The 12279-nt window shown below is 37.0% G+C and overlaps 1 protein-coding gene across 1 annotated transcript in view; it reads right to left on the bottom strand.

Moving 5' to 3' along the window:
* SHC4 (SHC (Src homology 2 domain containing) family, member 4) overlaps positions 1 to 12279 on the bottom strand; it is a 146720-nt gene that overhangs the window by 50744 nt on the left and 83697 nt on the right. Inside the window, exons 6-7 of the mRNA XM_008568656.1 lie at positions 8178 to 8231; positions 3465 to 3516 (exon numbers count right to left, since the gene is read on the bottom strand). Coding sequence (XP_008566878.1) covers positions 3465 to 3516; positions 8178 to 8231 — 106 coding nt within the window. The remainder of the gene's footprint in view (positions 1 to 3464; positions 3517 to 8177; positions 8232 to 12279) is intronic.

The raw sequence follows: 12279 nt of genomic DNA, 5'->3' as shown, positions 1-12279 counted from the left end.
ACTGTGTGACTAATGTAAAAATGTACCTTTTAAAAATCCCTCTAAACTTCAGTTCAGGGCTGCTTACTTCCAAGACTTTCTTGGAGGAACAGTTGCCGGCTGGCCAATAAAAACCCCCTTTTAAATTCTCAGTTGGGTGTTCTGGTTCTTTTTCTGTGTGGCAGCCTCACAACAGGACTAATAAGATGTCCTCTGAATTGGACTCTACAATTTCAGACTGCTTTTCTGTCCCCCAGTACCACTTTCTCTACCAGAAAACGATCATTTTACAAAATCAGTAGAATGGCAGAAGCCAGAATAATTTTTATAAAGCTCAAACTCTTCAGTGGCTCCTGGTGACCTGTAGGCTAGCATTCAAAGCCCTCTACAATCTCTTTCTGGGCTATCTTTTCAGCCATGGCTCCCTACTTCTTCTCTTTCTCTTCTCTGCAACCCCACCTTTACACACACACACACACACGCACCATCTAAACACATAGCTCTAAGCTCTCATTACACTGCTCTTTCATCTGTGCCCTTACTCATTTACTCCACAAATCCTAACTGAGCATCTACTATCTTCCAGGCGCTGTTCCCCAGGCACCTCACCTCTCTGTACATCTTACAAGTTGGGTTATATTTATTCCTCCCACTAAATGATGAGCACATGACGCCAGGAATTTCTTTCTTCCATAACAATTAGCTCACCCCTTATGTATTAGGATATAATTAATAATTATTCATGGACTCAAAAGCTGTGTCATTACCTCTTTGTAGGTGAGTCCAGGAGCTCAGGTGGGGGGAAAGATTTAACACTAGAGGGGTGTGCAAGCAAGGAGTATGTTGAGAACCCAGTGGCGTCTCATAGAGATTTTTATAACCCAAATAAAAAAGAGAGGGGAGGAAGGGATGAGAAAAGGAAGAATAAGTGATAGGAAGATACTAACTTTAAAATCTAACAAAATGACCCTGTGTTTCTAAGTTATCTATCTACTCAGATAGACCCATCTTCCCAAAGAAAAAAGAAAGATGAGATGACGGAAGAAAGAAAATTATGCTTTCTGTGTGTTATCTCAGTCACTCATCCCAACAACACCAGAAGGTAGATGTTACTATTCCCACTTAAAAGATAAAGAAATTGAGGTGCAAGGATATGAAACAACCTGCCTGATGTCGTACAGTGAGATGTTAGAAAAATTATGATTCCAACCCAGTCTGTCTGACTCCAACATCAATCTTGTTTCCTATACACTGACTGATGACTAAAGAAATTAAAAACTGAAACCTCTCTTTGGCTGCTTCTATCCTTCAACTCCCATTCATGACCTTACTCAACAGTTTTTATGAATGCTTTCTCAAACTCCCTATGCCATGGTCCCCATGGGTCCCTTTCAAGCAGCTCAGCTCTGACAAAGTACTCAGGCACCAGAATAGGAGCTTTCTATGTGAATGTGCTATATCATAATTTTCTCTGCTTCTTATTTCACTTGAGCAAGGGAAGAGATTTGAAAATATGCGGATTCTTCTTGGCATTACCTTCAGCAACCAACATTACTCTTTCAACTCCTCACCACTGTTTACTCAAGAGCAATGACATGCCCAGAGATATTCAGTGACTGGTGACAAAGTTACTAGACATCTAGATTTCCTGATGTATTTTTTCTTCCTTTCATCCTGTCCTTTTCATGTTAAGAGAGAAAGATTTGTTGTTCAGAGGCCTCCCCCAAAATAGCAAACAGTAATTCTTTTGGGAAATTCAGGCAGTGATTAAAAGAAGTTTCTCTTTTCTGGTATCCTTTCCTGTGCCTGTTCCTACACCTCCATTGCCCCTTCACTAGTTCTTGACTCTCCTACCCACTCTTTGCCCATTATTCTTCATTATTTGGTTTAGGGTGAGTCAATTTTAATAGAGTATTTTGTGGTGTTTGTCATCTGTTCCTTCCTTCCCACCTTATTGAGGCCATGTTCTTTTGACAAGTGTTTGCTGAGCTTCTACTACATGCCAGGCTCTGTGCCAACAGCTGATCCTTATTTCACTTCTGGCAATCACAATAGCTTCCAAATGGCTCTCCCTACCTTATGTTTTCCCCAGAATCCATCTACTGCATCCTGCTGCCAAATCAATCCTTCTAAATCTCTGCTTTGTAAACAGCACTCCCCACCCATATGCCCACATGATTAAGTCCCTACTTACTAGCTCTCTCCTATCTGCCCTCTACATGCCTTTTAGACTTTTTTTCTTCCTATACATATGTTCTACAGTCTAGTGTGTTCTCATCATTTGCTCCCCAACATGCCATGTACATTTCCACCTCTGTGTCTTATTGCTCTTTGAATTTCCAAATCCTCCATGTTCACTTAATAAATGTTGTGCGGCAAACTCCATCCCTGGGGCAGCAGAGGATGCTACCCAACTAAAAGGTTCTAGTTAAGGAGGAGAATTGACCTAAAACTCATCCCTAAGAGGAGAATGAATGTTCCAGAGTTAGGGATGAGAAGCAATATTAACCATGTCTGTGTCTAGAGTGGTCCATCAACCTGAGCAACCTCAGGCCCTTGACTCAAACAAGGTGTGACTGGGAAATGAGTTTCTAAGGCAACCTTGCTGAATCCTGGGATAAGAAACACAATCAACTCACTCTTCTGTTCACTCAGTCATTCAACAAAATAGTTCTGGGGCATCACCTATGTTTTAGGAATTGTAATGAATGCTTGGGAGGCAACAGTGAGTAAGAGAAACAGGTTCCTGCCCTCATGGAGCTTTTAGCCTAGTAGAAAGGACACATTAAACACATCGACAAGTGCAACAAGTGAGTAAATAAAAGAATAAAAAAATGTAAAAAATGTGGGATAAGTGTTAACAAGAAGAGAAATAAAGTGTTATGATGCAGCAGGGTAGGATATGCCACTGCACATAGGAGGCGATATCAGTCAAAGAAGTTTTCTCCGAAGAGACATTTACGCTGAGATCCAAAATATGAGAAGAAGCTAAACACTTGAAGTGACATCTCAAGCTCTTTAACAGCAAGTGCAGAGACTCAGCACACACACACACACACACACACACACACACACACACACACACTCTCTCTCTCTCTCTCTCTCTCTCTCTCTCACACACACACACACATGTCAAGACCAATGCAGACCAATGCAGGCAATAACCTCACTGGCTTGTGTCTTATGTATAATTCATTTGTCCAATGGGTATGTGGCAGCCAGACCCTTCTATCATAACCAAAACAGCTTCTCTTTTGAGTATACAAATAGATAAGCATTTCGGTTTGTGGATCTCTAAAATGACTGGGATTTAAATCCCATCTATATATTTTTTCTACTTTGTTCTGCTAGCAGAGCTATTTATTTCTAACTCAAATCTACATATTTCTAGAATCCAATATAGCACTCCAGTGATACTCATTCTGTATATTGAAAATAATATTTGCAATCAACTCTTAAGAAAATCAAGAAATTGTTTTCCATACCTCGTTGATTAACTGGATCTTTAGCTACGTAGGCAACATAGTCTGTAGTATCCTATAAAAAAGGGAAAATGATTGCATTTAAAATGAATGAATTGCACTGCTGACAGATAAGAGTACATTTAGGACATGATACTGAGGCAAGAACTTAAATATGAATGTTTCTGGTTTTTTGTTTTTGTTTTTTTTTTTGTCTTTTTCCGCGTCCAGCAACGGATCGCAACCCTCAGTGTTGCCCCCGTACCGGACCGGGGACCGGCAACGGGATCGCAACCCTCGGTGTTGCTCCCGCGCCTCGCTCAGCCAGTGAGCGGGAACCGGTCTGTATGTGGGATCTGAACCCTCGGGCGGGAGCGCCGAGCGCGGCACACTTATCCAGTGCGCCACGGGGCCGGCCCTGAATGTTTCTGTTTAAAGAGAAAAGGAAAGCTTTGTAGGAGGGAACATAAACAATATACTTTAACAATTGTGAAGACCCATTCTCTGCCCTTTGGGGAAAGAATAGGAAGATTAAAAATTTAGAAGCAGACCGCGTCATTAAGAATAAAAGAGAATCCAGATAGGGAATATGTTAGGGATATTATTTTAAAATGGCTAGAGACTATGACTCCTGTGTTGAAAGTTAAAATATCAGAGATTATACAATCACAAAGGTGTGATAAACTAGGATGTGGCAAGACGATTCTCCTGTTGTCAAAAAGATACCATGTACGTCAGAAAATAAGTTGACTGAAGAGGCATGTTGGGTTTGTAGTTGTTAACTTGCTTGTGTACAGTGAAAGTTAACTTAAGAAATAATAATGCAAAAATACAAGGCATTTATTTGATCAATATAAAGAAACGAAAAATCATTTTAAAAAAGAGAACCCATGAAAAACTAAAGAAGTTCAAAAAATGATGCACTTCTGATTTTGTAAAAACAAACAAAAAAAACCACTTGGTACTTTTATCTTTTATTGAAAACAGTAAGCTGATGAATGATAAGATTTTAATAATTAAATATGCCTTTTGTTATCTCAGTTCTCAGGGAAAAAAAAGTACACACAATGCCATTTGCAGATTAGAAGTATGACTCTCTAGAGGGAAGATGCAATCAACTGGCAGGAAATAAAAGCCCACGTTTGTAATACCCTCAAGGACAATCACTTAACAACCCACAATGAATCATACAGGAAGCAGATCTCAGGGTCAGCATAACTTGTCCTGGGTTATTTTAAAAAACACACATCTAAGTAAATTTCTCTTATGCAAAAAGAAAAAAGGTTTGAAATATCTTCTAAGTAAATAAGGTTGTATCTACGAGCTTTGTTTCATATTAACTTAGAAGAAAAGCCACAATTGCTAGGTACTTTACCACTCATTAAAGCTGAAGAGGTAGTATGATGCCAGCAATGCTATCTGACATATTAGATGATGGCAAAGAGGCAATGGGACCTCTCCAGACCTCAATTTCCTCAAATTCAAAACAGTCTCCAACATTCTCATACAGGAGTTCTAAAATTCAATGACTGCAAACATCTGGGAGAATTTATAGAATGCTAAAAGTAAAACACAAATGGTAGGGGGAAATATTTTTAATATATATATATTATTTTTGTGACTCGTCAGTAGGGAATGACCTTGACCTTGATGTTATAACACCATGCTCTAACCAACTGAGCTGACTGGCCAGCTAAAATACATTTAATTTTTGACATACAATGCATATTTTAAATGGACAAAGCATATATAGCTATATAGAAGCATTACCAAGAACTGTCTTCAGGGCTGATAGAAGAAAGACAAACTATTTCTGAGAAGAGAATAAAGGTAAGGGTGAGCAAAGGCCTGGAGGTGAGGAAGAATACTCAGTATTTAAAAATTTTTGGAGGAAATCTGATAGAAAGAAGATTACGACGTTGGGCCACAGAGACTTTTAACTCAGCTTCCCACGCGTTAGCTGTGAAGTTGTTACTTATCTCAGTGAATATCCTAAAACAAATATGGACGTGTGTTGCCTCTTTTGACTGTGCTAGGCATTGGGCTAGTATTTTATATGCATCATTTCATTTAATTCTCACAATTAAATGTGGAGCAATAGGGATCATCCTCCCATTTTACAGATGAGGACCTTGAAGCTTATAGAGATTAAGTAAGTCTACTTGACTCCAAAGCCTGGCACTACACCATACTGCCTCCCTGACCTGAGGGTAAAACTTCACTGAGGGGATTGCTAATGCCAAAGCTTAGGGTGGCTCCAGATTTCTATTTTAAATCCAAATCAATAGGCTTTCTCAGCTGCAGACAGCATGGGGTCCTACTCAATTCAGCAGGTACAAACTTTCCCACAGTGGCTACAAATTCTTTACTGTTTGTTGTTGGTAGGGGCAGTGCTTTGGTGAGTTGAAAGAATTAAACAACCAAAGGCACATGAGACTGTATGAAAAGAATTAAGATTCTGGAGAACTAACAGAGATCATGCAGGGCATGCCCAGGGTAAATGAGGGCTTATGAACGAATTCTAAAATAATAGCAACCCTTGAAACTTGAAAAGGAAAATTTAGGGCAAACACCAATAATTCTCACACTACACTTACAGATCACCACCTTAAATCTCTTAAGAAAAGTATTTGAGTTCTTTCACAGATGACCGAGCTATGATGGATTCGGAAAAGAGAGGTTGGTGTTTTTCAGCCTGAATTCAGTCAACCCTCTCTGCTACCCAACACTTGGTGTCACCATTGATGCCAGATTACAAGGCTGAATGGTTCAGAATCCAGATCCACTATTGGGTTCACACAGCAGCTGATAAGCATCAGCCACCTTGCATGTCCCTTGTTGGCTAATTGTGAATCCACAATTAGCCATCTGTGGAGTTTCTTGGGGAAAAGGTGGAACTCTTAAAATATGGTTTAAATAGTGCCATCATGGAAATAATACAGTCATTTGAAAATAACTACACCCGAGGGTGAAAGGTGAGGAAGTAGTGAAGATCCAAAATATGAGAAGGGAAAATTGAGTATCCATTAATGAAAGAAACAAACAATGATTTGAAATCCTGTAAAGGCTGCTTTTCTGACACAGGCTTCAACAAAGTTCTAAAGGTAAGTAGTCTCGGTTTGACAGGCTTAAATATTTTGAGTCAATGGTAGCTTAATGTGAAGATGAGTAATTATTGAAGTGTTTTTAAGAATATGCTAATTTAAATAGAATCTAGCTATATATGAGGGTACTTCAAAAAATTAATGGAAAAACAGAATTAAAAGATAATATGAATCTTTCCAAGAACTTTTTGAAGTACCCTTGTATTTTACACATAAGAAAGTTACACCAAAACTCAATAGGAATCATTAATTGGAGGAACTTGCTTAAATACTTTAGATGCCAGTGAATGAAGCAACAATTATAGAGTAACTTCGGAACTTTGTTTCCTTTTAGGATACACAATTAAAACCGGCCGGTGGCTCACTTGGGAGAGTGTGGTGCTGATAACACCAAGGCCACGGGTTCAGATCCATATATAGGGATGGCCGGTTAGCTCACTTGGGAGAGTGTAGTGCTGACAACAAGTCAAGGGTTAAGATCCCCTTACCGGTCATCTTTAAAAAAAAAAAAAAAGAAGAAGAAGAATTTAGCATACAGTTTAAAACAAATCAAAACTTTGCAGTTTTCATACCAGCTGCCAGATTTAGTTTTTACCACCCTCCATACCTCTCTTGGGTTTCCGGGTTATGTGTCTTATCATTTATTATCCTAAATTTTATTCCTGAATTAGAGTGAAGAAACAATGTGGTGAACAGAAAAAATCAACTATTAAACTGGTAGATTTTGTGGTCTTATTTCTGAAGGATATAATCTTTAATAAGAAATTCTTTTCAGAAAAGAAGGTAATACATTCTGGGCAAGAACAAAGTCTGCATATGTTCCCCGTATGTTTTCTTGACGTTACTGATATTAAGCCATTATGAAAGTTGACGCTGCCCTCTTCTAGCCTTGCATATATTTACACAAGAAAAAGACCCATAATGTCACAGAGAAGCAAAATCGTCCTTCCACTCCCTCAGTTTAAACAGGTTTGTTTCTTGTTCAACCCCTCCCTTCAATGCCCCTCACCTTCTGCCCTGGTCCAGAAATGATACAGCTGGGAGTCACAGAATGACACTCTATTCTGCAAAGTAGGCTTGGAGAAAGTCCTGCACAATTTGCGGAAAATGAACACCACCTGGCCTCTTAGTGGAGCGCAACTATACAAGTTCTCTCTCCCCAGCTGAGCATTCCCTCCATGAGTTTCTGTGAACCTGGTTGCTCATTCTAGATTAGACTTAGTTGCTGCCTTAGTTGACAGCTATGAAGCCCTCGTATACCAAATCCAATTGACTAGTAGGGTCTGCCTAGAACTCAGTGCTGAGAAGAATTCTGAGGGAGGACTGGCAGCATATGTATCCCATGCCTGCTTTTCCTGACTTAGACACTATCTGCAAGAAGTTTAACAGATGATAACTCTATGGCTAATAACACAGTGGAGTACCATTAGCTTCTCTACTAATCCAAATATTTTTAAATTCACTGACAGGAAATATTCTTCCCAAACCAAACTTTTGATTACCTGCTACATGTAATTAAGATATTTAACCACAAATTGTAATAAGATATATGGAAAAGACATGCAGTGGCTAATATGCTTTCCACGGAAGTTCTCTTCTCTCATAAAAATGACTTTTATAAGTTCATACTTACAGGATCCCCTCCAGAGGCAAATGAAATAGACTGCATATGATGATTTGCAATAATCTGAAAAATATGAACAAAATAATCAAGTATGGTGCTATAAATTAATTATTATTCCTAGTTATATACATTCTAACCATAATGGGCATACATTTGTTTGTTTTATTTTTGCCTTCTCAGCATCCCTTTGAAAACCGCCCCACCCACATTCCGTAAAATGAAACCATGAGGTTCAGGTGGATTTGACATGCCCATCTCACTTCCCCTCTCTACCCAGATGGCACATGATCCAGGTCTAGCCAATCAGGAATTACCATCTCTGTGGATACAAGAGAGCCTATCAATGTCTTTTGGGAGGAACTGAGATGGATAATAAGAGAGAAAGCATCCTCTCTGCCATTAAAGACCATGTAAGCCCAAAGCTTCTGGGGCCCTCACTTGCTGTCATATGGAAAAAGCCTGCCAGAATATGAAACTTCCCCTCAAGAAAATCAGAGTTGAGAGTTAAAAATAGAAAAAAGTCCAGGAGCAACATTTGTTCCATCACTTTAACCAACACATTTCCCTCCTCCTTTTATATTTTTATTTCTTCTATTTATTTGTTTATTTTTGCACAAGTTAGTTTAACTTCAGTTTCAGTCATTCACCACCAAAAGTATCCTGATGAAAGCATTAATGTTAAGATTTCCAATAAAAATTAAGAATAGCCAAGTGAACTGCATTAATTTTCCTTTTATATTTTTATTTCTTCTATTTATTTGTTTATTTTTGCACAAGTTAGTTTAACTTTAGTTTCAGTCATTCACCACCAAAAGTATCCTGACGAAAGCATTAATGTTAAGATTTCCAATAAAAATTAAGAATAGCCAAGTGAACTGCATTAATTAACCAAGAAGATTGTCTCTTTTACTTGCTATTCTAGAATTGTTTGGAAACCACAGTGCAATGACCAATTCACAGAGATATTATCTGTCATACAGTTTTGAAGGTTCATTAAACACCAACATTGCACCTTCTGACTAATTCTGTTTTCAGAATTGTGTGACAGAATCTAGTAAAGCTGCTTATATAAGATGACTGATACACAAACAATTCTACTCCTAGATATATATCCAACAGAATTGTGTAAATATGTACTACAAAAGATATTCTCAAGAAAGATAATTGCCCTATTCATTATTATCATTCAAAGATAATAACAGCCCTACACTGGAAACAATCCCAATGATGACAACTGTCATAGTCAAACAGAACTACTATGTAGCAACAGCATGTTTGTTGAGGAAAAGAAGCCAAACACAAAGAATATATACTGCATGGTTTAATTTTTATAAAGTGCAAAAACAGGCAAAATTACTTTATTGTGTTTGAAGTCAGGAGAGTGGTCACTTCTTGGTCATGGGAAGAGGGAGCAAGTAGTTTTCGGGGATGCTGCAAGCAGTATTTCCTGATCTGGGTAGTGGTTATACAACTATGTTCATTTTGTGACAATCAAGCTACATACTTCTTATTTGTGTAGTTTTCTATATTTATACTTTAGTAAAAACAAAATCAACATATAAAGATCAATGTCATTCCCATATATCAGCAATAGCCAATTAGACACTGTATTCGTGGGGATGGGGGGAGGGAAAGGTACATTTTACAAGAGTACCTAAGTATGATACTAATAAGAATCATGTAAGGCTTTCTGGAAAATGTCACTGAAGGGTATAAATAAGACCTGAACAGGTAGAAAGATATATATCACCTTTATGGATGAGAAGACAACACTATAAAGATGTCAATTCTCCCTCAAATTAATCTATAAATTCCATGCAATTCCAATAAAAATGCTACCAATGTCATTCATGGAACTTCTCAAGCTGCTTCTAAAATTCATATGGAGGAATAAATGTGCAAAAAGAGCTGAAGCAATTTTTCAAAAAACAAATGACAAGACTTCTTTTATCAGCTAGAAAGACATAACATAAACAATTATTCAAGCTGCTTTTAGAATTCATACAGAGAATAAATGTGCAAGAAGAGCTAAGGCAATTGTTTAAAGAACAAAGACAAGATTTTCCTTATTACATAGCATGATATATTATAAAACTATAGAACTCCGTAAGAATACAAAGCCTAAAAACAGACTCATGTATTTGTGATCTTTTAGTCTGTGATAAATGTGGCATCAAACAGCAGACAGAAGTACAGACAATTAAGTTAGTAGAGTTGGCTGACTTAGCTATCTATATGGAAAACTATATATAAACAAATTCTGTCCTCATACTATTTGTATAAATAAGTGTTCGATCTATAAAAGACCTATGAAAACACTAGAAGGCAGATAAAAGATTATACTTGTGTTCTTTGAGTTCAGAAAATCCATCTTAATATAAAGAAAAAGACGTACAGAAAAAAATTTAAATTTGATTACATGAGAACTAATTTTTTTTTAAAGAATGACCAGTAAGATTCTCATATCTGACAAAATAGACTTTAAACTAAAAACCATAAAAAGAGATAAAAAAAATTTAAATTTGATTACATGAGAACTAATTTTTTTTTTAAAGACTGACCAGTAAGATTCTCATATCTGACAAAATAGACTTTAAACTAAAAACCATAAAAAGAGATAATGAGGGTCACTACATAATGATAAAAGGACTGATGCATCAAGAAGACATAACAATCATAAATATGTATGCACCCAATGTTGGAGCAGCCAGATTTATAAAACAAACTCTATTAGACCTAAAGAAGGAAATAGACACTAATACCATAATAGCAGGGGACCTGAACACCCCACTGTCAATACTGGACAGATCATCTAGGCAAAGAATCAACAGAGAAACACAAGATCTTAACAATACTCTAGACCAATTGGACTTGGCAGATATCTACAGAACATTCCATCCAACAACCTCAGAATATTCATTCTTCTCATCAGCACATGGATCATTCTCCAGAATAGATCACATATTAGGACACAAATCAAGTCTCAACAAATTCAAAAAAATTGGAATTATCCCATGTATTTTCTCAGACCACAATGGATTAAAACTAGAAATCAATAATAAACAAAACCCTGAAAAGTATACAAACACATGGAAATTAAACAACATTCTACTTAACAATACATGAGTCCAAGAAGAAATCAAGCAGGAAATAAAAAAAATTATTGAAACCAATGAAAATAATGATACATCATACCAAAACTTGTGGGATACAGCAAAGGCAGTACTAAGGGGGAAATTTATTGCATTAAACGCCTACCTCAAAAAAATGGAAAGCTGGCAAGTGAACAATCTAATAAAGCGCCTTAAAGAACTAGAAAAACAAGAACAATCCAAACCTAAAGTTAGCAGAAGGAAAGAAATCATCAAGATCAGAGCAGAACTTAACGAAATTGAAACCCAAAAAACAATACAAAAGATCAACAAATCAAAAAGTTGGTTTTTTGAAAAGATAAACAAAATCGACAAACCACTTGCATGGCTAACAAAAAAAAGAAGAGAGAAGATTCAAATAACAAAAATTAGAAATGAAAAAGGTGATATTACAACTGACCCAAATGAAATACAAGGAATCATCCAAGACTACTATAAACAGCTATACACCAACAAGTTCGAAAACCTGGAGGAAATGGATAAATTCCTGGACTCACACAAGCTTCCAAAATTAAACCAAAAAGATATAGAAAACCTGAATAGGCCAATAACAATAAAGGAGATTGAAGATGTTATCAAAAAGCTCCCAAAAAAGAAAAGCCCGGGACCAGATGGATTCACAGCAGAATTTTACCAAACATTCAAAGAAGAAATGACACCGATTCTATACAAACTATTCCAAAAGATTGAAACAGAAGCAAAGCTTCCAAACACATTCTACGAAGCAAACATCATCCTGATACCAAAACCAGATAAAGATATAACCAAGAAAGAAAACTACAAAGCCATTTTCTTTGAGTTATAGGGAGATCTGACATGCCGGGCAGAACATTCCTGAAAAACAGTGTGTTACCAACCCCTCACCATTAGGCTGTTATAGTAGGTCTATGAAGTGCATGTCATATTATTTAAATTATTAAAAAGTATTAGAAATTATTTCAGATATGCAAAAAAATAAG

This window comes from Galeopterus variegatus, unplaced genomic scaffold, assembly GCF_000696425.1.
Source record: "Galeopterus variegatus unplaced genomic scaffold, G_variegatus-3.0.2 Scaffold429, whole genome shotgun sequence".
Lineage (NCBI taxonomy): Eukaryota > Metazoa > Chordata > Mammalia > Dermoptera > Cynocephalidae > Galeopterus > Galeopterus variegatus.
Note: the sequence above shows the minus strand (reverse complement) of the source record. Positions and strands in the feature narration are given on the sequence as shown.